A 24,562-nucleotide genomic window follows, 5' to 3' on the forward strand; every position below is an offset into this window, starting at 1 on the left:
GTAATTTAAAACACACCAGGGATTTCTTTGATTACATCTTATATATTAAAAAAGGGACAAAAATGTTCCAATACAGGAGAAAAAGCAAATCTTACTTACATGCCTTTTAACAGATTTAAAATCAGTCCACCTTAACAACTAACAGATGGATCATATGTTAAAGATAACAACCAAAACAGGTCTATCTTTTATCCTGAAACTTATTTCTTGCTGCTAAACAAAAAAAAAAAAAAATGATGGGATGATGATGCTAGGCACTTGACGAATCAGTGTTGGTTGTACTTGGAGAGCCATCGTACACATTGTTAAAGAAGGACATGTCAGATACATTTCCGTGCTCTGTGACCTGTAAGGTAACACATTTTATTATTATTACGGTTTAGAATCCCAAAGATTCTTAGCAAATCACTTACATCTCTTCTGCAGCAAAAGAGGTCAAACACAGAGTTCTGAATGAGGACGTTGGTGTCATTTTCAGATGTCCTGAAAAAAATAAACATTATCAAAATAGACAGTATATATATATTTTTCCATGTATACATGTTTATATGAGGTATACTTTGCACAGTGCTTCCTCTTCAGTCTAAAAAGGAAAATGAAGATGACGACTCCAGCAAGGAGAGTCAGACCCACGACAAGGCCCACAGACAACATATCTGCACAAAGACAGCACCATAAAAATTCAAAATGCATGCGTGTGTACATTTATCCTATTGTGTGTCCGTGTTACTTTGTTTATCATCAACAGGGTCAACGGTGGGCTCGGAGTAGCAGGGTCCACGGATAATGGTGATATCATCAAGGGCAACATCCCCACCAGCAATCTCCCCCCTCTGATGTACAAACACAAACTGGGGCACAAGACATCACAATTATTTTAGTAGAACAGACAACCCTTTATGTGAAAACACACGCAATGGTCACATTAGCGACATTTGTGCAAGTGACGGCTGGCGCTCATAAATAACAGGTCAAATTGTTACCCAGAATGCATCGTCGTGCTCAACGAACACACTGGCTTTCAGCCACTTGTCTCCCTTGTTTCCAATCTCGACCCACTTCTGATTGCCCTCCTCGTTACCACTGTCGTGCGTTTTTCTAGAAAAAAAATAAATCCATAAGAGGTAGACCTGCTGCTCTCCTGAATGGGTCCACCTACCTGTCATTAACATAGACTCGAAGGGTCCCTACATCAGGACCAAACATGTGGTACCAAAATGTAAGACAGTGCCCTCTGGTGGCCGGTTGGAGCACGTCACTAATGAGGAAGGAGGCGTGGCCCCACTGTCCCACCGAGCTGTCCACGAACAGATAATAGCCTGAAGGAAAATGGTGACATTATTAAGCCTGCTATGTCCAACACACCTGGAAAATCTTTGGGTGACCAACCATGAGGCATGTTGGTGGTGTGATCCACGGCGGGTCCCGTATTGGGGTTCGGGGAAGCTCCACTGCCGCGGAGCCAGTCATCTTGGTCCACTCCTCCGCCAACATTGCTCCAGCTGCACATGTTGAGCTCAAAGTCGCAGGTGTCGTGAGGGGGGCACTTGGCGTCCGACACGTGGACGTCATCAAAGGCCATGTCGCCCTCCTGGGTGGGACCAGCCTTTACGCCCTCCACAACAAGCTGAAAAATAAAGGAGGACCTTAAGCTCAATGACCCGAGTCGGCTAACTCTGAATCATCTGCAGTTTGGCAAAAAAAGTCAATAAATGGACTTAACACAAATTTGGTGAAAAGAAAACAATATGCCTGTATGTTGGATCTATGAGGCGACTCACCCTATACGACTGAACCCGAGGCAGAAGCGCAGCCTGGGCGAACCTCCACAGGTTGCGCTGGTCTCCGGCCTGGGAGAAAATCAGAGCTCGTACCCCGTCTTCACTCTGCTGATAAACGTTGAGCGTTCCAACACCTCTGCCGTACATGTGGTACCACAGCTGGACACAAGCTCCTTTTCCTACAAAAGTGGAAGAAAACTGGAATTTAAGCTCCTCCGTTTGGAGCCAAGACTGAGGAGGGACTTACCCGGCGGATACACAGGTGACAACATGGCGGCCGTTTGACCAAGGATGTCCTGGCTGGAAGAGGGCAGGTAGTAGTAGTGGCCCACGGGCGTGTTGGTGGTGTGGTCGCTGTCGGGGCCCGTGTTGGGGTTCAGGCTGGTGCCTGAATGTCGGATCCAGTCGGCGTCATCGGCGCTCTGCTGTTGCCAGTTGCAGCTTCCCTCCTCAAAATCACACACATCTACAAAAGACATTTACGTACATTTTTACAGACACTATTTGGTTATCATCGTTTTGAATATTTCAGTGTTGTTGTTTTTTAGTTTTGAGTTATTTTTATTTAGTACTTAGTTTTAAACCACTGCATAACTGCAACAATAGGTAAGTTGTATATCTCCTTCAAAGTTCCTTCACTCAATTTATTTTATGACTTAATTGATGCATTCTGCACTTTGTGGTGTCTGTAATTAAAATATCAAAGGAGTTGGCAAAACCATCACCAGAGGCGGGGCATGCCCCGGGGACAAGCGAGATGTCATCAACGGCGATGTCGCCTGCCTCGCCTCCCGCGCTCGCCTCCACGATCACCTGGTGGACCCGCTTGAGGGTCACGTGACTTTGCGCCAGCCACCACTCGTCCCCTTGGTTTCCTGATTTTTGCCACACCTACAGGAAAGGCAGAGGGCTGAGTCACTCCTTGCAATGAGGATGTGAGGAGCGATTTGTGCAACACCATAGTTTGCAACGAAACTGCACAGAGCACAAATTGCAGCCAGCTCTTTTGTAACGCGGCTGTTTCGCAACCGTGATAAAAGCATAACGCGGTGAGAGTAAATGGGAGGGTTCTGAATATTTCTCAATCCGCACCGCAGGACAGGGAAGTCATGTAACAACAAATAAATAGCTGAGATTTGTTATATTGATGTACAAACCCCAGTTCCAATGAAGTTGTGTAAAAAGTCAAGAAAAGCAAAATACAATGAACCTGTGTGGTTTTTACCAGTGTTTTCTCCGTTGACTCGGACGTCAGTAGGAACACTCGCAAAGAACCGACAGTGGCTCCAAACATGTGGTACCAGAACTTGAAGCAGTATCCCTGTTGAACTGCAGGTGGTAGCAGTGCAGACTTGAGCTGGGCGACATGACTCTTGGCGCTTGGAAAGGAGCTTTCGATGTAGATGTACTTCCCTGTGGCACAACAATAACAACGATAAAGTGCGTATGAGATGAGATCAGGGCGGTATTCCATTTTATGCAGATAGCGCTTCTTTCATGACACCGAAGGCTTTTTATTGATAACTTCAAATAAACAAATGTGGCCCATGAGCACAAATGTTTGCCTAACCCTTTTTATAGTGTCAAAAAAACCTTTTCCTGTAGTGTGGTCCCCCACAGGACCGGTGTTGGGTGTCTCTGTTGGACCCGAGCCACTGAGCCAGTCCAGCTGCTCATTGGCCGCCTGCGTCCAAAGGCAAAGGCCGTCTTCAAAAGTGCAATCGAAAGCGGAGAGGGCTAAGGGGTAGGTGGCAAAAAAACAACAACTCAAGACTCCACCTGCATGTTTTAAGATAAGGACTCAGTGTCGTTTACCTGGGGGATGGAAAGATTGGTCGCAGTTCAGAAAGGAGATGTCATCCACGGCGACAATGCACGTTTCAGTGGCAAAGGCAGCGTCCGCCTGAGTGCCATTTTTCCAGCTACTAAATATAAGCTGAGAAAAAAGTGATGATTCATACACTACTTGATTTGAGGGTTGCATATTAAACTGTGAAAGATAGGAAAGCCACAATTGGATTTTTTTTCATTCATTCATTGTTTGATTGTGCAGGTGGAACTTTTATGTTAAGGCTGATTCTTTTAAAAATAAGTGTGCTGTCATTTAGCTCGTTAAATGTGTGTCAATGATTCACAATATTTGAATGCAAGACAAGTTGGGAGAAGAAGTCGTCACGTTCGTGAGTTGGGCACCTTATAAGGTTCCAGGTGAGGCCCCAGGGGCAGAGATTCGGCCGTCCAGTGGTTGACGGTGTTGCGGCTGCGTGACCACAAGATTGCTTCACTTCCATCAGCTTGCCACGTCAGCACTCTGAGTGAGCCAGCACACTCGGCGCTGATGTGGAAGTGAAACCTGCGTGGAGGAACGAAGGAAGGAAGAAGTGTTGAATTTGTGTGGGGAGGGAGGGGTTGAGCAACTCGCCCTGGGGGGTTGGGGGGGTCTGACATGTCCATCTGGGTGTCAGACAAACATTTAACAACATGGATGACAGTGAACATACAGAATCTGACAGTAGGGCGACGAGGGCGGGAGACGGGGGCTCTGGAGTCGGGCCTCGCTTGGCGCCGACACTTGACTGGAGTTGACGCTCATGAAGAAACCTGAGAAACCGGAAAAACAGTGTCAACTCTGACTCAGAGCACGAGAGCTCACAAGTTGTCTCCTAATCGGCCTCCACCTGTGCGATTGGTGTGATCGGTGGGCGGCCAAGCGCCGCTGCCGGCCTTCTGCCTACGCCAGCTTCTCGGTCCTTGGCCGGAGGCCGTCCAGCCGCAGCTGTCCCTCTCAAATGTGCAAGGACCTACAACGCGCGAGGGCCGATTGTGAGCAAGGATGCCAGGAACACCACCAGTCATGTGCTCAGAAATATCAAAGCCAGGAATGACAACAACGTAGCTGCCGTTTCCCGTTTGACGAGACGCAGCAGGCGATTGTGATTCACATTGTTGACGTCTGATTACAACACACCGATATTTAAAGTCAGGTGTTCGATCCAGATGTCATGTTGTGACGTATTTCACAATAAGAAAAAAAAGAAGTCTGAATGCAGCCTACCGCAGCCATCCTCATCCTCCCCCTGGGGGCAGTCCGGACGATAATCGCACTTTAAAGTGGAAAGAATGCAGATTCTCTCCGCTGAACGCCAACAATAGAACTCATTATCCTGCAATGCAACAGAAGCACAAATACGCTCACACACACACACTGCGTACTTGGGCGCCAGATGTAGCCTACCTGACACGGACCGACGGGGGCAGAGGAGGTTACAGGTGTGGTGGGAGAGGCCGAAGTGGGTGACGTGTCAGGCAGTGGGCTGTTGTCTGGGTCCAAGGCACACTCCTTGGAGAAGGACACGTCGTCCAGTGCCACGTGTCTTCTGTCACAAGCGCCTCGCTCATACCTGAAAACAATCTTAGGGAAGAATATCACATTTGTTTTATCCTTCACCAAACACTGCATTTTTTCTACGGTAAGTTCTCGCAAGACAAAAAAAATGAAAGGTCACTTCTATTATCACATGAGCAGATGTGTACATTTAGATCATATGAGCTGGCTTCTCATGCACTCACCTTGCACTTGACAGGAGAGGAGAAGGTGAAGTGTGCCCTCTGCCAGTCGTAATTATGCGACTGCGTCCTGAGCCACAGCTCGGTGTCGTCGGTACCGGAGCCGAATGTCCTGGAACGCGCAAAAAGTTTTCCTGCGGTGTCCTGCAGGCTGTAGTAGAAGAATTGGATCTGCACCGACACATAGTCATGCACAATTCACGTTATTACTCTTTAACATCAAGTTGCAAACATTGAAAAAAAGAACACAAGAAGTTGTAAAATGTGTCTCATGCATAGCTGCCAATACGTTTTGCTGCATAGGACGTCATGCAAAGTGTAAATGATTTGTCATCCTAATTAATTAATTTTTTGGGGTCACAAAATGAAACATGAATCGCAACGACACTCACCGTACAATTTGAGCTAGGAAGTAACGTTCTGGAAAGAATCTCCGATATGTGTCCCATCCCCGTGAGATGAGTCCCTGGAGTTATATAGTGACCTGAGGAAATAAAATGAGAATAAACATGAATGCAGGTTGCCGTGGCAGCAACCCCCATTTCATGACCTTCAAAACAGGCTTATTATGTGGCAACTTTTTCATTCACCCGCAGCACTGTTGCGAGTATGATCCCGGGGGGGTCCGTCAGCGGGCCAGGCGTCTTGTCCTTTTCGTCGGGTCCATCTGGCTCCGGGTGAGTTCAAGTGGCTTTCAGCCCAAGAACACAGGCCTTGTTCAAAGCTGCAGCGCTCTGTCTCACCTGCTTAAGAGTCAAATGAGAAAAGTGCATGCGAATGTTAGATATGGACAGAAAAGTCAACCGCTTCAATTGGCTGTGTTCACGTCCACAATCGCGCAAACCCCCCTTTTGTGTTTGTTTGTTTCTGGGCATGGCACAATTTGATAGTAAAATAAAAAATAAATAAATGAATAAATTAATAAATAAAATAGTGTTTACTATATGTAATTTCTGACCACAATTGCTCTCATCAGTCCAATCGCCACAGTTATCTGTGAAGTCACACACTTGGTTCTTCTCCACACACGCTTTATTACCGCACGTAAACATATGTTCAGGGCACGTAGGTTGGGGCTCTGGAAGAAAAAAAAAAGAAAAAAAAACAGATCATGTTGTCTTCAAAAGTACACAGAGTGCCAGTACTACCTGGCAGTTGGCAGTTGGTGAAGCTAATGTCATCAACGGCAACGTGGCCCGGCTTGTCGAAAGCGCGGGTGGCTTCGAAGAAGACTGTGAAATCCTGACGTCTTCTACCGAGCGACACCTCGCCGCATTGCCACGAATCGGCACCGCCACCCGACTGCCACCACAGGACGGTGGTGCGAGAGCTCTCACCGAGCAGCACTTTCAACTCCTCCATGTCTGCAACAACATATATATGTTTGAAGGATTTTGTTCTAAAACAAGCCAAGGGTGAAGGTTTGCAGTTCTTCTCAAATAAATCAATACAGAAGAAAAAAAAAATTGAGAAGTTAAGAGAAAAGTAGGCAATTTGAAGCACACGAGATTGTAACGCACCTTCTCCATACATGTTGTAGTAGAAGTGGAGCGTGCAGGCAGCGCTGGCCTGTTTCGTGACGGGACTCTGCAAGGCGGCGGGGCTCACGTGAGCCCCGTTGTTGGGGGTCAACGCCACGTACCAGCCTGAAAGAAAAAGGATTGGATGTCAAAATGCATTTAAAAATCAGGTCTGACACACTTTTGTTACATTTTCACAATTTCAAAAAAAGATCTACTCAATTCTGAGTATAGAATATTTTTACATAACTGGACTCTGAAGCACCACCTTAAATATACAAGATTGGTAAAGGCAACGAAAGAAGAGTTTGAGCATACGGCCTCACCAAGCGCCGTTCCCAGTGTGTGATCAACAGATGGTCCAGCGTTCCCAGTTCCCTTGTTTCCTCTTTTCCACTGAGCCTGGCCGACGCTGACGTCCTCCCAGCCACACGTGTGGTTTTCAAACGTGCAGCCCACAAAGGTCGAAATTGTTTCATTCACTGCGACAATAAAGTGGCTTTCCAATAAAATATATTGAGACGAAGATAAACACAAGTAAGTGAGTACCTGGACAAGGACCAAGCGTTAGACTGATGTCATCGATGGCGACGAATCCTCCGTCGTTTGTCTGTGCTTCGATCAGCAACTAAACATAATGCGAGAGTTCATCTGCAGCATTTTGACCAAAACGAAATTAGGTCAGCACTTCAATGTCCAGTTCAGGCTACCTGGAAAGGTTTGCTTTGCTCTAAACTTTGAGAAAAATTTATCCAACGGTGTTCAGTGGTGTGGTTTCTCTGGAAAATCACTTTGTCCTCCGACGGGCCCGAGTGAACCACCACGCGTAAAGTCCCGGAATCGCTGAAATTCATAATTTTTTGTCAGTCTAGGAAACATGAATATTTTTCCATTTCATTTTTTTAATATATGTGTGTGCATATGAGTGTGTTCGAGCACTGAACTCTGACCCAGAGGTTCTGTTGCTTTGTACAAAGCGAAGCCCGTGATTGTGTGCAAAATTTGAGGAAGTCCTCGCAAATGTCAAACGCAGCTCGGAGGTTGCTTTTGCTTTTCTGCTGACCTGTTCTTGTTATACCACAGCGTGAAGCAGGATGGCCCATCTTTGATCCATTCTGACGCTATGGGGCTGGTGTGTGGTGATAAGCTCAACAAGAACCGACCTGAAAGCAAATGATTCCATTCTTACACCATTTGAGTGGATCGTCACACACTCCCACGTAATCCTTTTATTTGTTACAGGGAGGACGTGACCACGGGACGTACAGTAAATCGGGAGTAGATCATTGCAATACATAGCGTGACAACAATTAATCATCTGTTGCACATTTTGGTCCCACGATACGAGACTCAACATTCAATATCAACGCGAAGGGTATTGTATATTTTTGGAACGGCATTTACGAAAACAGTCTCGCGGTTTGAAGACACGAGTAAACAAAGCCAGACTTTACCTTCAGGGGATTCGTGGGTGTGGTCTGCAGATGGACCCCGATAGCCGCCATTTGCTAGCACCCAGCCGTGTCCGTCGTCAGCGAGCCCGTTGAGCCAGTTGCACGGCCCCGACTCAAAGTCACAGTTGACAATCGGAGAGCAAGCCCCCGTCGTCACGGAAAAATCATCGAGTTGGACAGTGGAAAATACGCCTGCTTCGCGGGTTGCCCTAAACACCACCTTGGGAGAGTAGAACAGAACCACTACACCAGCATCGTACCAAAATGGAAGCAGATCAGTCTCAAGGTCTTACGTTGAACTTAGTCGGTCCGAACACCGTGACCTCTGCCACCTCCCAGTCGGAAGAGGGCGCTCCAGAACGCCGCCAAAGGGCATCACCCAGATCCCCGCTCCGCACGTGGACAGACAGTGTGTTAGATGCCCCGGCGGGTAGCCAGTACCTGGTGGAACATGTGACAAGCGTTTAATTCTATTCATCGTGCGACATGCGGTGTGTAAAACTCTTAAAGGTTGACCTGCGGACTCACCAGAATCGTGCACACATTTCCACAGGTGAAATGATGACAGGTGACAAAAGCTGAGCGACCTCAGGTTGGGAAGAATTGGACATGAGCACGGTCATATAGTAACCTAAAAGAAAGAGCCTGTTATCTTTTCCTGAACTGCCTGTGAGTGAAAATTTGACCGTTATCGGATTATATGATGATTGTTTATTGCAATGATGGCCTTTGCCTGCTCCTTTATGGTTTTATTGATTCCACTCACCATTGACAGTTCCATAGGTATGATCTACATGGCCTCTTTTGCGGCCCCAACGACCCAAGTGACCGACATCGTTCTCAAAGCCGCACTGGTCGGAATCAAATCCGCAAACATCTGAAAGTCGTGTAGAAGAAAATTAATGCTGGGAACTTCAAATTTGTTGAGAAAACGCAGTATGCACATACTCTGAATCTGGCAGGCCCCGTTCCTCACGGTGACGTCATCGAGAGCAATAAATCCCTCGCTGCTGTCGTTTCTGTAGCCGGTGAACATCACCTGTAAAAAGGAAAACCAGGATAGTCACGTTTGTGATGGCCGCCGCACTTCAGCTAAATCCTTACCTGCATCATTTGGTCCATGTCGATGGTTACTTGAGCATTGATCCATTCTGGGTTCTGCGTCCCTCTGCGAGTCCAAACCAAAGCGTTGGAGGTTTTCTATTCAAGAAGAAAAATATTGACTCACACGTCACAAGCGTGGCGAAGGCTGCATGAGGTAACTTACTCTCTTAACCAGCAGCTCAATGATGGCTACCGAAGGCCCAAACATGTAATACCAGAATCCAACGCAGATTTTGGATGTCAAATGGCTGACGGCAGCAGTGAGGCTTGCTCGCTTACTGTCACTGAATCCAGACCCATTAATAATTAGATAAAATCCTTGGAAATGAAAAACAAGGGCAAAAGCTTGATTATTTCCACTTGTTGATATCGCTCGCTCTTATTCGAACAAAATGTTACGTTGTATCTTTCCCATTCATTAAGGAAAGCACGTTATGTATACATTTGCAGTGTGTACCTTGATTATTTCCGACACTGTGGTCATACAGAGGTCCGTCCCAAGGCTGGTTCACTAGCAGTCCTCTACTGAGAGTCCAGTCGAAATCATCATCAACCTCTTGGAGCCAGTTACACAGACCTATGTGCAAAAGATGTGTTTGGATTCACGTGGACTAGTATGCTCACAATCAAATTCAATCATGGCAAGGTTACGCTCGATGCCGAAAGCAGATCTCCAGTCACCTTGTTCAAAAGTGCAGTGCACGCCGTAGTCCGGCGTAGCCGTGGTGGTAACTGGATTCGGGGTGGTGCTGGGGATGCTATCATGACAAGATTTGTTTCTTACGATGTGGAGATCATCGAGGGAAAAGCTTGACTCCTCGGAGGGTGGACTGCTGGCTTGCAGGATAATCTGTGGGATGGATATGATTCATGCACAAAGTTCACCTGAATTATTTAGGCCTGAAGTGGCTTACCTGGTGAGGTCCCAATGCACTGTAATCAACCTTATCTTGGATCCAACTGGAATTCATGAAACCACGTGTGGCCCAAATCTGCCGTAGGCCATCGGTCTCGTTCACAAATATAGTCAGCGTAACATCTGACGGCTCTGAAATCCATATTTGTATTCATCCTCAAACTAAGGTGGACATCACTACAGAGGTTGGGCTTACTGTTAGTTGTCCAGCCTTCAGCGTGGTGCCAGAACTCAAGACAGGCTTGCTCTACAGACTCCATCCACTCGCTCTCCAGTCGAGCCACTTCCTCCCTGTCGGACCTGAAGGGCCTGTAATAGACAAAGTGGCCTCAAGCCACAAGGGAACAAGGAAAATCTTTTTAAACCTCCAAAAAAAACAAAACAACAACATCCATTTAGATTCAAGCATCCAATATTGTGTTGGAGACTTTATGGTCTTCTCTCTTTTAGGGCACCTTCCTCTCTTACCAAGAGCAGACATTGTGGTGTGGTCCTTTGTTGGGACAAACAGGCCTCCACTGCTTCCGGAGAGCCAGTCCCAGTTGACACTGGAGTTTGCCGGAGCGTTATTCACCCAACCGCACAAGTCCATCTCAAAGTCACAAAAACCTAAAGGAAAAAAATAAAAACGCATTATTGTTGTATTTGTGTAAATTGTTATTTTGCTTGTCGTCACTAACCTTCTGGAGGACAAGCCCCATTCTGAAGCGTCATGTCATCAATGGCGATGTCTCGCCTCTGCCCATCACCTGTCACTGCTTCAAACATCACCTGCCACGGCAACACATATTTTCCCCAACATTTTTTAATCGCCTTTCACTTGACTAACTTATTACAAAATGATTTCAAATAAAAATGTTTCTTTCCATCTCCAGTTGACGACGCCTACCTTATAAGGAGCATCGGGGTTAAGCAGAGAGACTCGTCCATGCCTCCAGCGACTCCCCTGATTGCCACTTCTGCTCCAAAGCTTGACGGAAGTCTCAGCGGTCCAAAGATAAACGTTGAGTTGGCCCACAGCTTCACCCTCCATGTAGTACCAGAACATTAAGCATTCGCCGTCAGGCGGAGTGGCCTCCATCGGCGCGGTCGCTATTTGACCTCTGGAACCCGGCAGCTGTCTCCATAACTGAGCACTGAGGTAACACCCTGCAGGTGTGACGGAGTAGCCGGTTCTTATGAGTGAATATGCATCATCCCATGTAGTGCCGGGGTTCTAACCGTGCTCTGTTCCCAGGGTGTGGTCCGTGTGGGGGCCCGAAGAGTTGGCAGGCTGGGATGTCCCGTTGATTCGACCCCAGCCAAAGTCGGCCGTCGGAACGAGCTGCAGACCGCAGAGGGAGCCCTGGAAGGTGCACTCTCGCTCGGCCGGACACGAGCCAGTCTCCTTAGTGGACACCATGATGTCATCTATGGAAATGGTGCCTTGCTCACCACCCACCACTGCTTCAATGATGAACTGGAGAACCGCGAGAAACCTCATCATTGGACAAAAATGAATGCTTCGTTTTCATTGATGCTGTTACAACTATAGAAGCCTCCACGCTGTGGATTAGAGATCGCAAGGGCCTAAATACAAAAGAAGGAACCTGTATGTGTTCGTCACTGGAGAAGGTAAGATCAGCAAATCTCCATTTGTTTCCCTGAGTGCCACTTCTTATCCACACAATGTCCTCAGCTTGACCAGGTCGCCTCACGATGAACTTGAGTGAACCTGTTGATGAAGACAGTTGCAGCCCCGTTGATTTGTAGCCTCATGGAGATTCCAAAATCAAGGATTTCGGAAGGGATGCCTACCAATGCTGTTGCCAAAAATGTGGTAGCGAAAGTTCACGCAAATAACTCGGCCGGCGGCGAAGCCAACCAATCTCGCCGCAGATGAGATGTTAAGGCCAGGTCGGCTGGAGACGAGCATGTAAGAACCTGCGAGTGAAAGGCAGCAAGTTCAAGTCTATGCGGCAATGTGGAAGCTAATCATACCAATCGTTGCCTTGGTGGTATTGATGTCCCCCGCGTACTCGTTGCCACAGGATGCTGGCGCTGTAGTCATGGTACCAGGAACAGGTGTCTTTTTCAAAATGGCAGGAGAGCTTCTCAGACCCTGGAGGGACGTCTCCCTCTGCGCACTGGTCGAAGCTGACGTCATCCAGCATCACATCCGTGGATCCAAAGAAAGGACAATCGAAGGAAAACTGGAGCTGTTCGAGTCAGATGGTAGCTGTGAGATTTTTTTTGGGCCTTATTCTGTACACAATTTAATGATGCCCGTCAATACCTTGTACCCTCCGGGCCGATTGCCAATGAGAGTCCGGGCATTCTGCCAGCCGTCCGTCGGACTCGCAGTCTTCAGCAGTTCCTGTTTAGCTGTCCCTCGAACCATGACGACATGGATGGATGAGGTTTCATCACGAATATGGTACCAAAAGCTGAAATCACATTCGACAAATTGCCTGGCATCATCAGTGATTCAAGTTTGTCATTGTCAAGTTGCAGGAGTACCTGAGTTGGCAGCCCACGGCTGCCCTTTTAGCAACGGAATATTCCAAAATTGCCTTCGAGGTTAAAAAACTACATTTTTGCTCGCCATCAATATACATGACGTGGCCTGTAGAAAACAAACGACAAGCTCGTAAAGACAAACGTAAAACGATTGGCTGATGGAAACAGACTTTACCCCAAGGGCTGCCCGAGGTATGGTCTTGTCCTGGTACCAAGGTGACGTTGGCCCACTGCCTGGTCCAAGCGTACTTGGTGGAGCTGTTCCAACCACATGAGTGAGCCTCAAAATTGCATGAGCCTTGAAGGAGGGAAGTTCAAGTAAAGAATTTGCCATTTCAAATGAGACGAGGGTGCAAGGCTTACCGCAAAAGGACTCGTCCGAGCCATCCTTGCAGTCTTTCTTGAAGTCGCACACAAGTCCAGCGGGAAGGCATTCTTCGTTTACACACTTGAACATTCCATCAGGGCACGATGAGGCGGCCGTAAGATAGACTTTACATTTGCCAAAAAAAAGAGAGGATTTGAGCAGTGTTTCTAAAATAAATTTGCCAGAATTTTTTTTATTTAGTTATTATCTTTTTTAATTAAATTCTAAAATATTTTTTGAATTAAATTGTTTGACTAAAAATAAAGTTAAGGTGTCTGTTTTATGTCTATTTTTATTGGTCATTTTTCCACCTATCAAGTGAATGATTCAACTGACGGTCAACAAGTCTTAAACTTAGAAAATGCAAACTTAAAGGAATAGTTGTAAAAAGTCCCACAAATTGCCCCTGGAGGTCTTAAAAACCAACCGTTATAGATTAACACGGACGAGGACACCTCACCTGCAAGTAGAGCAAGCAATCTCCACATTGTGTCAGGAAAGGCGACACGGGATTTTATCCAAAGTCATTTATTGTACCCAAAGTTGCTCAAAGCTTAGACGCCGAAGAACAGTTTGTGCCGGCGTTTGCACAAGTGCAACTTTTTATTACGCCGCGCGAGCTATGAGTCCATAATGTAAAGTCCAGAACCGAGATGACTGAATGAGCGGTGTTACGCTTCTATCATTCACTTTATGGCCCTCAAGTAAGAGATTTAGATCATAAGTTGTATTCGCTGGAAATAAATATTGAAAGGGATTTAAAGATGATAGATGACTTTTAAATAGCCAAATCAATTAAAACGCAAACCTGAACGATTGTCAACATCTGTGAAAAAATGTGCTCCTATTAAAAAGCAATTGGTGTCACGTCTGAACCTTTCCTGTTGACAATCCCGATCAAAGGTCTGCATGTGTTCCCTCAGGTCACGTATCGCAAAAGGGATCGGTGATAAGAACTTGAAAGGGAAAAGTGCTGATTACAAACAATTTCCACAAACAAACAAGTGGAGCCATCACATTTCAGCACCAGGGAGGAAGTGAAAATGCAAAATGCTATGATAGATGTTTGAGAGCGTTAACTTGTGAATGACCCAAAACAGGATCTTATGTTGCTACACACATGTTCTCTTTATCAGCGACAATCGACACAGTCAACACGACATGAGGCGGGATGGCCGCTTCAATAAAAATGAATGGTGAGCTTCTCAGAATAAGGTGGGAAGTGGAGCACCTTACACTCTTCTCCCGCTTGTAGAAGCCATACACGTTTTGTTTTTTTTAATTAACTAATCTGGTCATCTGATTGCGAGATGATCTGCAGCAGTATCCTGCTTTGCTAATTTCTATATAAAAGGCAGACAAATTTTCAATTTGATGTAGCAATTTAGGAAAAGTAAATGCAAAATACATTTCTGTCATTTTTTCTGTCATTTTTTCTGTTTTTCTAGCACCCTAAAAATGACTGTGCTGCGTTGGTAAATAAGAAGAGGGGATATCCAGCAGGAAGTCAGCTGAATCTGTCCAGAGGAAGTTTCAATTCGAAGAGAAAAAAAAAAAAAAAAGTCCACAAAAGCTTGCCTGGAAATAACTGATAAATAAAAAAACAAAACTCAAGGTATGCATCTTAGAAAAGATCGAAAACCTTAATTCGCATTATTATTCAGAAAAGGTTTTTTTTTTTTCGAATGAGAGCGCCTAGAACACATTCACTCATTCATTCATCTTTCGAAGCACTTGTCCTCACTGCAAAGAAAATGTTTCACTTGACTTTTCGTGAAGCAAAGTGACTAAGAACCAAGCACAACTGCAAAAAAAAAAAAAAAAAATGGAGTTGCGCCATGTTTATAACTGAATTGCGTTATTACACAATCAAAGTGACTTTTATCCACATTGTTTGAGTCGATGATGAGCGGCACGTAGCAGAGCGCTCTACTCGATTGTGACTGATGTGTCACGTTTAGCATAAACGTCTTACACATCATTTTTTTTCCCTCGCTACAGGACAGGAAGTGAACGGGGCCACTTTCTCAATGAAACCAGTCTAAGAAAAAAAAAAAAAAAAAAAGGGGGTCAGTTCTTGTTAAGAATTCTTCCTTTCCATGATCACGCTCAGAAGTCCGCTGCTCGCAACGCACGGGCCACGTCCGCTCATCGGAACAATGTCGAAGGGTGGAATAGCGCTCGCTGCCGTCGCGATTCTTGTACCGATGTCTTTCTGCTTGAGATTGGATGGTAAAGTATTGCTATGCTCTTCTTCGATTGTGTCATTAAAATCAAATGTTGACAATTTTACAGGCATGTGATGATGTTGCACTGTTTGGCTTTCCCAATGCAGATTCTTCTTTCACGCTGTTTAATAAAGCTTTGAGCTCATGCCTACTCAAAAGGTCCTCCCGCTGCCAGGACATGCGCTGGACGAGCGGCAACCGCATTTTTGTCACCTCCACCAAAAAGTGCCTGGGGTCGCAGGGCAAGAGCGTAGGCAGCGAGGTCAACACGTACGACTGCGACGACAAGAGCGACCTGCAGAAGTGGGAGTGCATTAATGGGACACTGCTGGCACTAAAAAACCAAAAGCCGGAGCTCTTCATCGAGCTCAAGTCTTATGGAGGCATCGCGCTTTCCAGGACCACGGGACCCGGCAACAGCTTCACCATCACCGGGACGGGCAACGGCGCCTGCTCCAGAACGCACAGAGGTACGCTGAGCTTGCACTTATTTTTGGTTTACATTTTTTTTTTTTAATACTGTCACCTATTTCAAAGTTTAAAATACTGGAATTCTTTTAAAATGTATATAAAAGTAAAAAAAAAAAGACTTTTCCCCCTCTTATTTTCTTCCTTTTTATTACATTGGTTTGGTTACATTTTTTAATTTAACCCCCTTTAAAATTTTGCAATTTAGAAAAATATTATATTTTTAAATAAACAATTTTTGCTTTTATTTATATTATTTCATTTGACTTCCGTCAAAGTTTATTTTATTTTTTTTAAATTCGGTTAATTAATTTCATTTTTAGAGCAGGTGTATTGTTTTTTTTTCCATTTCATTTTAGTTTAGTTTTCATCTTATTTTTTATTTTACATAGTATATATATTGCTTATTTATCAAAAGCAAGATTCAAAGTCAAAGTTCACTAAGTATTGTGCAATGAAGTAAACTACAATTCTCAAAGAGCGGAATGACCTTCCTTAGTCTGTGCAAATTTTAGGTTACCTCCGTCTGCTTTAGATGGATGTCTGTCCGGTCTCTTCTGCTGACCATGCACGTTTTTGACTCCTGCAGAAATGAACAAAATATGCACAAGTGACACAGTGTTCATAATGTGCCAATCTTTTCTTCACCTTTGCAGTATTGTACTCCATTGACGGCAACGCGTACGGAAAGCCGTGCATGTTCCCCTTCCTGTATAAAGATCGCTGGTTTGGAGATTGTACGGCGTACGACTCCTCCATTAAGCGCCCCTGGTGTGCCATCCAGACCAAATACGAACATGAGCAGTGGGGATACTGCCCGTCCACATGTGAGTCCAATTGAATATTGTGATAAGAGTGGAACAGATTAATGGCATTTCCATTCATTTCAATGGGAAAGGATGATTTGAAATATTTGAATAAAAGTCTCATTTCAAATGCCCAGCTACAGAATACTGGAAGAAGAATCACATCACAGGATCTTACTACCAGCTCAACGCTCAGGCGGTTTTGACTTGGGCAGAGGCTGACGAAAGCTGTAAACAGCAGGGGGCCACCCTGGTCAGCGTCACAGATACCAATGAGCAAGCTTTTATCTCAGGTAAGCGCTACCAGCTCTCCATTAGTTGGATATCATTCTTCCTGAGACGCTCTTGTGATGGTTGCGATTAAGCAATACAAATGAGGAACAGCTCGAGGGAAAGGAGGAGGGAAAAAAAAAGAGGAACAACCTCTTCACCCTGTCCTTTTCTCACAGCACTATTAGGAAATACGAAGAATAAGCTTTGGATCGGGCTGGTCCTGAACCCGGAACATGGTTGGCAGTGGACGGATAACAAGCCCATGCGATTCCTGAGATGGGCGAGTGGTAAGTAAGCGGCTCAGGCAAAACAAGGCTTTGGGACATTGGGTTAGGCTGTTGCTCTCATTTTAGGGTTCCCGCTTCCCCATCCGGGTCACAACTGCGCACTTTTGGACTCGGCTGGGCAGCATAGTTGGGAAACTTTCCCCTGCTCAAAGAAGATTGGCTATATCTGCTACAAATCTGGAGCCCCGCCTCTTCCGCCACAGGGTACGCCGTCAATTGCCTTTACCTGTGAAGCGTGACTGATTTCATATCGACATATTTTCCTTCTCTGTTTTCAGTTGAGCAAGGATTCTGTTCAAGTCCCTGGATTCCATACAACGGCCATTGCTTCCACCTACTTCGGACCCCCAAAACGTGGTCTGATGCCCAGAAGGACTGTCGCAAGGAGGAGGGGGAGCTGGTGAGCATGCGCAACATAGAAGACCACGGCTTCATTGTCTCTCAACTGGGATACGGTGGGTGAAGGCTATACTTGCTAGCAGCAGTTACTATATACAAATGACCTTTCTTAATTGTTGTGTTCCAAATTTTACAAAATATGTGTTGGGAATAAAAGGGGGATTTGCACTCATTGTACGCAGCCTCCACCGACGAGCTCTGGATCGGCCTAAACGACAGGAGGACCGAGGGCCTGTTCGAGTGGAGCGACCAGACCTCTGTCTTCTTCACCAGCTGGGAGTACGGAGAACCGACACTCTTGACGGACAGCGAAGACTGCGTTCTCATTCGGGGAGAGGTGAGCAGCAAAATTATTATTTTTTTTAAATCCGTTTTTTTTTTTCATCTAATTTGCATCCCACAGAATGGCAACTGGGCCGACCGCTCCTGTGAGGAGAAACACGGCTTCATCTGTATGAAGCAGAGCAGCACACACCACCAGCCAGATGAAATCCATATGGATATCGGCTGCAAAACTGTGAGTTACGTTTCCGTGATCTTTGGGGTTTTAATCCAACTAGGGTAAAAGTGTCTTTCACGAAAACATTTTGACTGGCGTCAATGTTCTCCAGGGTTGGAAACGACATGGCTCCTACTGCTACTTTGTGGGAACGGAGACCAAAACATTTGACGAAGCCAAGAGTGACTGCAAGGCAACAGACTCCTACTTGGCGGATGTGTCCAATGGGTGAGTGGTTACAATAAGAAGTGGTATTTTGCTCATTTAAAAAATGTTTTGTTTTTTGGGTGAAAAGGCTGGAACAAATTAATGGCATTTCCATTCATTTCAATGGGGAAGAATGATTTGATGTTGAGTAGTGTTTTGAGTTCATCCTTGAACGAGCAATGTGCAGTACAATGTGTAATACTGTATGAATGTACTGTATATGTCTCCAGGGTGGACAACGCCTTCTTGATCAGCTTGGTGGGGGCACGGCCTGAGAAGTACTTTTGGCTGGGCCTCTCAAACCAGAAGAACAAGGATGAGTTTGTGTGGACCAATGACAACGCCGTCAGGTTTACTCACTGGAATAACGAGATGCCAGGTAGGTCTTTTATCACGAGTGGAGATTTCTGTTTACAGTGGAACCTACGTTTCATGGAGCATTTGTTTCTGTTCCATTACTCTCTATGCCGTCACTAAAGGTGGTGGACAAGGCTGTGTGGCCATGACAACTGGTATTCTTGCTGGCCTGTGGGATCTGCTGCCCTGCGACAACAAGGAGAAGTACATTTGCAAGCATCTGGCCGAGGGGGCCATCTTGACGCCGCCCCCGCCTACCCTCAGCCCCCCTCAGTGTGCAGAGGGCTGGATACGAGTAGGAACGAGAAACATCTGCTCAAAGGTTTGTCGCCAAAATGGAGAATTTGTAACACTCCAAGTTGTTCAAGCTATTCATCAAAAATGGCTCGTTCTCCAGTTCTTCACAGGTCCTCGTTCATTCGAGAAGACCTGGTATGAGGCCAGAGATTTCTGTCGGGCCATCGGAGGAGATCTCCTCAGCATCCACAGTGCCTCTGAGCTGTTTGTGGGACGGTATGGCATACTACAGCAGGAGTCACATGCCAAATTCATTGATAATCAAACACGTATGGAATGTGGAACGTATTTGGGTTACATTTTGTGATTTTTATTTGCCGCAGCCACGGAAAGGCCTGGATTGGACTTCATATTGCTGACCCGACTGCAGGTTATGTCTGGAGTGATGGATCCCCGGTATGGACTTCAAAAATTGGAGAATAATTACTGTTAAGAGGCTCAATCAAATCAATTACTTTTGACACCTGTATTTATTATATTAGAGGATATACATATGTATATATAAAATGATAAAATATATATAATTATAAATAATACAATTTTCCAATTACAGTTGTTTTTTGTTACACCCCTAATAGATATATCGCTTTTATTTTTTTGTACAGGTAAACTTCCTACATTGGCAGGAAGGCGAGCCAAATAATTTTCAAAATTCTGAATCTTGTGCCGAGTTCCGCATCTATCGAGCTGATGACACGGGCTCGTGGAACGACGTGCACTGTGAGAGCTACAACGACTGGCTTTGTGAGATCCGCACGGGTAATGAACGCGCCAGAATGATTGTTTTACCCAAGCGGGTACACTGTTGTTCAGCTACAAATGAGTCATTTGTCTTTGAATCACAGGAGTGACTCCCAAGGCACCTCCGAATGACACTGCCGCCGGTAACTAGACACTCAGTAGACATCGGAATACACACGTCGCGGTCGGGTCGTGTTCTCAATTTGTCTGTTTCAGCAGAATTTAACACAACCTCGGACGGTTGGCTCGAGTGGCGAGGGAGTCAGTACTACATCAACCGAGTCTCAATGGCCATGGAAGACGCTCGCCATTACTGCAAGCAGCACCACGGCGACTTGGTGACAATCAACAGCGAAGCGGAAAACATTTTCATATGGAAACAGGTGAGGATCCTTACAGTGGCCGAGTGAATTCTAAACTAGAAAAGCTGACTTCTTTATTTTTTTTTTGGGCAGGTTTCCAGAAGCTATGGGACCTACTACATTGGTTTGTCAGTAGACTTGGATGGCTCATTTTGGTTAGTGAGAAATGTGCAAAAGCAAGAAAATAAAAAGTGGTGAAGCGTAATGCTCCTTTTTTTGGGGTCTCACTCAAGGTGGATGGATGGGACTTCAGTGGGCTACCAAAGATGGGACGAGAACCAACCGAATCAGAATACCTACGATGAGAACTGTGTCGCTATGTCCTATTTCATGGGTGAGTAACTCATGGGAAGTTGACTAGTGTATAGAGACAAAAGTATTCAGTACAACAAGATTAGTACCACCTGCTAGGAAGAAGAAAGAGAAGATAAAAAAAAAATAATAATCAAAAACTGACCTGATTTTCTTTCTATCCGTGTTTGCAGGCTTGTGGCGCGGCTTCAACTGCGGTGAGGAGCATCAGTTCATTTGTAAACGCAGGGCGACGGCGCCTGTCAACACCACCGCAGCTCCCACAGTTGCACCAAAAGGCGGCTGTCCACTCAAGTGGACCAAGTTTGACTCCAGGGTAAGGACATCGCTGTCCTTCAATATGGTGGAACTTCTTAAAGTTGGAGGGTTGAACCGTTTGGACTTCCACTTGAAATAATTGATTTTTATTTATTAAGCACATCTTGACACAAATGATTGCATCACTAAAGGCGTGTCTAAAAGTAGTCCTGGCTTTTACGTTACCAGTGCTACAGCATCAACAGTAATCGCAAGACCACCTGGGAAGAGGCGAGGAAACAGTGCTACTCCATGGGTGGCAATTTAGTCTCCATTCCAACAAGGAGGGAGCAAGGTGCGCTGGTATTTCACATTACATATAGCAAGTGCCATAGTTCATGAATGGTCAAGAAATGCTTTTCTTTGAAAATCTGCAGCTTATTTAGTCACCAAAATGGCAGAAGTGGCAGCGGACCTGTGGATCGGTCTGAACAGTTTAAAACAAGATGCGTTTTTTTGGAGCGATGGTAAACCCAGGCGATACACCAACTGGGGCTACTCCGTAAGTGTAAATACTCCATTTACAATGTGCATCAATGAAATGTAATTTGGCTGATTTATATCTAAAAATTTCAACTCAATATTCAGGTACAACGACGTCGCCCGGGGACTTTTTACCAAAGATGGAATGAGGTAAACTTTCAAGGCAATGATGCCATTGTCTGTGAAATACGATATAGGCAGCTGCAGTGTTTCACACATACTGTATATATTTGCATTTCTGTCTCTACTAGGAAAGTTGCGTCATCATGACTAACAACCCCACTAACGGAATTGGCAAATGGTTGATCAAGTCCTGCAATGACACCAATGGATTCATTTGTACCAGAAGTCTTGGTTAGTCCACTTATTTATCTCTACAAAATGGGATGTTATTTTACATAATTTTTTTTAAAGTTGACAACAAGTATTTGCTTTATTAGGATTTTTTTTAAGATTACAAAATTGTCCTTGAAATACATATCCCCCTGTCAAGGGGTTGAGAATGCTTCAGTTTTCCTTGCACTCAACAGACCCGGGTCTCCCATCCCAATCCGAACCGGCCGTTTCCAACATCTTTGTATCCCTGGGAAACGACAGCGTCTTGGCCGTGCCTTTCAATATGACGTGGTATGGTGCCAAGAGCCACTGCGAGGGCAACAAAGCCAACCTGGCCAGTTTGAGGAACGAGTGGACGCTGGCCTACGTGGAGCTGTTGGCTTTAAATCTCAACTCTCCTTTGTGGATCGGACTGAACAAAGAGCAGGTGCGCCGGGCATAAAATGTCACAGTGGTCAAAAGACATTTCACGTTGGTAAATAATGAGCATCTGGCTTTCAGACCAGGGGTTATTTTCGCTACATTGATGGCTGGCACATGAATTTCGCCAGCTGGGGTGAAGGAGAGCCCAGCCAATACCGGCCTTGTGCATACTTGGACGTAGATGGAAAATTCAAAACAGCCTCCTGCAATCGCACCATGTACGGCGTTTGCATGCAGTCGACAGGTGAGAGCCAATTGCATGCATGTGTGCGCACACACACTAAGATTTTTGTCAGGCCTTGCCTAATTTTTTTTATCAACACTTTGGACTACTGCGCTACTGTATTTTTGGCGGACAGAGCCATACATGCCCATTTTTTTTACAAATAATTTCCCATGAGAGCCATTCCATTAAAAAAAACAACAACGATAGGCTAGATACAATTAAATGCATGTATTTTAATTAAGACCAACGAGTTTTTCGAGTGTACTAATGTATTCTTTTCAATAACGTCACCAAAAGAGCCATATCTGGCCCGCGAGTCATAAGTACCCGACGTCTGGGCTAGGCGATATAATTTGAGAAAAATACATATTAAAATTCCGAAACAGTAATGTGATAACACTACCAATGACGTTAAAAATAAGAGTAATGTATCATAGGTTACATTTTGGAATGCTCATCGTCAATGACGATTGTCTCTCGCAGATGTGCCGCCAACACAGTCAGCCAACTACCCCGGAGTTTGCCCCGACGAAGTCATGGCTGACTACACCCAGGGTTACACGTGGCTGCCATTTAAGAGTCACTGTTACATGTTTGTCACTGACGAAATGGAGTGGCCGGATGCAGCCACGAGCTGCGCGAGACACGGTAAGAAATAAAATTAAAATGTTTGTTTCGAGCGTGTGCGTAAAACATCGCTGTCAGCCCAGTTAGCAGGTGGGTGTGTCATAAACTTACGACAAAAGACCGCCTTCCTTAAAAGTGCCCAAAAGTTGTGTGTAAAGAGAACAATTTACACAGACAATGAAGGTGACATTGATACTAAAAAAAAAAAAAAAAAAAAAAAGAATGTTGTAATAATATTACAGCGTCTTACCGAGTTACAGCAGTAATTAAAGAAGACAATGTTTTCTTCGTTTGTGTCTGCATGACTGCTTTATACCGCCCCTTGGTGGCGGGCGCACGGCATGGAGCAGCACAGTTAATTCAATTGCAAGTAAATACAAGATACACAAACAAATAAATTATTTATATTATTATTTATATCTTATTTAAGATTCACGTCTTATTTCACTTACTTCACTTACTTTCAACTTCATCTCCATCCCCTCCTGGTGACCCTTGAGCACATAAGTTTGCTCAACCCTGTTACCAAATTGGAAACCCATTTGACAGACAGATTCAAATGTGATCGTTTCTTGTTCTTAAGGTGGATATTTGGCCAGCATCGAAGATCCCGAGGAACAAACGTTTATTCAAAGCAATGTGGAGGTGTTCCAGGACAGCCACAGCTCCTTTTGGATAGGCCTGTACAAAACGCACAAAGGTACATTTTGCATGCATTTGTGGGTCACTTCATAAAGTAACATTAAAACATCTCATCTAAATCCTTTGTTGGTGTCAGGCACGTGGCAGTGGTTGGATAAAACCGTATTGGACTACACTAATTGGGGTACAGAGGCTTCAGAGAGGGAGTATGGCGAGCTACAAACCTCAGATGGGCAATGGTCATCCGGCATGAAGTGGAATGACCGAGCTTACATCTGCGAAACGGCCAAAGGTAGCAACTGCCCATCTCAAAAGTGTTGGAATGCACTACTGTAAATGACTTTTGTTTTCTTATTGCCCCACAGTGATCCCCGGAGACACGGACCCCGAATATCGTAAGTAACTCCTCGTCATTATCGTTGGGATTTTTGGCTCAACCCGATGCAATAGCTGAAAGAAAAAATTGAAAACAAAAAAATAACCCCACGATTTGACTAATTGTGTGCAGAGCCACACCAAGGTTCAGACGGCAACTCACGTGGGCACACCAGCCTGATCGTGGTGCTGATCATCACCATCATGTCCGCACTGGCCGTCCTCGCCTTCTTCCTGTACAAGAAGTCGCCGCGCTCGCTGCCCACCTTCGACAACCCGCTGTACTTCGGTCGCGAGCGGACGCAGCCCGACGTGGTGGACACCAACAAACTGATGGAGAAGGCAGAGGAGGAGATCCCCGAGCCGATTATCGCCCTGTGATCCAGGCAAATCTATTCAGTATTTGTTGTTCTACTGTATATGGTATGTATTCAGTTATTTAATAATAAGTGTGAGTTTCAGTGATGGTGGCCATGTCTGACCCCACAGAACTAAACTTTTTAGGCTCTGGGACATCTCGCTGGAATTGATTGGTATCTGATTGTTATTGTTTTGTTATTCTGCAAATGAATGTACATGCTGTTCATTGCTTGAGCTGGTGAATTGTGTATAAATAGCACAGCTTTAAATGACAATTAAAGGTGGCTTTCAATGTCTCTTGGCACTATACCTCCCTCTCTGTGTTCCTAAAAGAATGATAAGTTTGCAT

The 24,562-nt window shown here is 45.2% G+C and overlaps 3 protein-coding genes across 6 annotated transcripts; 1 reads left to right on the plus strand and 2 right to left on the minus strand.

Moving 5' to 3' along the window:
• Positions 1–22: 22 nt before the first annotated feature.
• si:ch211-106h4.4 (apical endosomal glycoprotein) lies at positions 23–12,285 on the minus strand. 2 transcript variants are annotated; one of them, XM_049746540.2, is made up of 45 exons: positions 12,140–12,285; positions 11,932–12,056; positions 11,564–11,801; positions 11,232–11,491; positions 11,023–11,113; positions 10,811–10,951; positions 10,539–10,670; positions 10,341–10,474; positions 10,108–10,276; positions 9,884–10,003; positions 9,590–9,744; positions 9,427–9,522; positions 9,271–9,361; positions 9,089–9,199; positions 8,851–8,953; positions 8,616–8,763; positions 8,323–8,542; positions 7,932–8,031; positions 7,579–7,711; positions 7,418–7,496; positions 7,195–7,350; positions 6,869–6,994; positions 6,497–6,712; positions 6,307–6,426; positions 5,939–6,091; positions 5,741–5,832; positions 5,352–5,519; positions 5,017–5,193; positions 4,837–4,945; positions 4,460–4,582; positions 4,283–4,382; positions 3,975–4,134; positions 3,597–3,717; positions 3,375–3,518; positions 3,007–3,194; positions 2,507–2,672; positions 2,029–2,247; positions 1,782–1,960; positions 1,390–1,627; positions 1,160–1,319; positions 984–1,098; positions 731–851; positions 560–656; positions 414–483; positions 23–346 (listed from the first exon to the last, which is right to left on the minus strand). In XM_049746540.2, the coding sequence occupies exons 1-45, from the start codon at positions 12,255–12,257 to the stop codon at positions 251–253; spliced, it is 6,378 nt and encodes a 2,125-aa protein (XP_049602497.1). In that variant the 5' UTR covers positions 12,258–12,285; the 3' UTR covers positions 23–250. The 2 variants fall into 2 exon arrangements, with proteins under 2 accessions (XP_049602497.1, XP_049602496.1); XM_049746539.2 differs by having other exon boundaries at positions 5,939–6,094.
• Positions 12,273–16,565, minus strand: LOC125985494 (apical endosomal glycoprotein-like). 2 transcript variants are annotated; one of them, XM_068648697.1, is made up of 6 exons: positions 16,425–16,565; positions 13,205–13,333; positions 13,017–13,139; positions 12,842–12,947; positions 12,618–12,768; positions 12,273–12,540 (listed from the first exon to the last, which is right to left on the minus strand). In XM_068648697.1, the coding sequence occupies exons 1-6, from the start codon at positions 16,528–16,530 to the stop codon at positions 12,313–12,315; spliced, it is 843 nt and encodes a 280-aa protein (XP_068504798.1). In that variant the 5' UTR covers positions 16,531–16,565; the 3' UTR covers positions 12,273–12,312. The 2 variants fall into 2 exon arrangements, with proteins under 2 accessions (XP_068504798.1, XP_049604359.1); XM_049748402.2 differs by lacking the exon at positions 16,425–16,565 and adding an exon at positions 13,669–15,056 and having other exon boundaries at positions 12,276–12,540.
• Positions 15,144–24,509, plus strand: mrc1b (mannose receptor, C type 1b). Of its 2 annotated transcripts, none has more exons than XM_049746541.2 (31): positions 15,144–15,440; positions 15,544–15,906; positions 16,561–16,731; positions 16,848–17,003; positions 17,160–17,270; positions 17,337–17,474; positions 17,549–17,725; positions 17,852–18,006; positions 18,073–18,186; positions 18,281–18,396; positions 18,606–18,754; positions 18,855–19,054; positions 19,130–19,245; positions 19,353–19,425; positions 19,635–19,788; positions 19,875–19,913; positions 19,987–20,153; positions 20,226–20,287; positions 20,366–20,466; positions 20,618–20,760; positions 20,931–21,036; positions 21,119–21,243; positions 21,330–21,374; positions 21,476–21,578; positions 21,755–21,987; positions 22,062–22,227; positions 22,693–22,857; positions 23,420–23,536; positions 23,615–23,770; positions 23,844–23,873; positions 23,987–24,509. In XM_049746541.2, exons 1-31 carry the CDS (start codon positions 15,308–15,310, stop codon positions 24,232–24,234), a joined length of 4,332 nt encoding a protein of 1,443 aa, XP_049602498.1. In that variant the 5' UTR covers positions 15,144–15,307; the 3' UTR covers positions 24,235–24,509. The 2 variants fall into 2 exon arrangements, with proteins under 2 accessions (XP_049602498.1, XP_049602499.1); XM_049746542.2 differs by having other exon boundaries at positions 19,990–20,153.
• Positions 24,510–24,562: the final 53 nt, after the last annotated feature.

This window comes from Syngnathus scovelli, chromosome 17 (genome assembly GCF_024217435.2).
Source record: "Syngnathus scovelli strain Florida chromosome 17, RoL_Ssco_1.2, whole genome shotgun sequence".
Taxonomy (NCBI): Eukaryota; Metazoa; Chordata; class Actinopteri; order Syngnathiformes; family Syngnathidae; genus Syngnathus; species Syngnathus scovelli.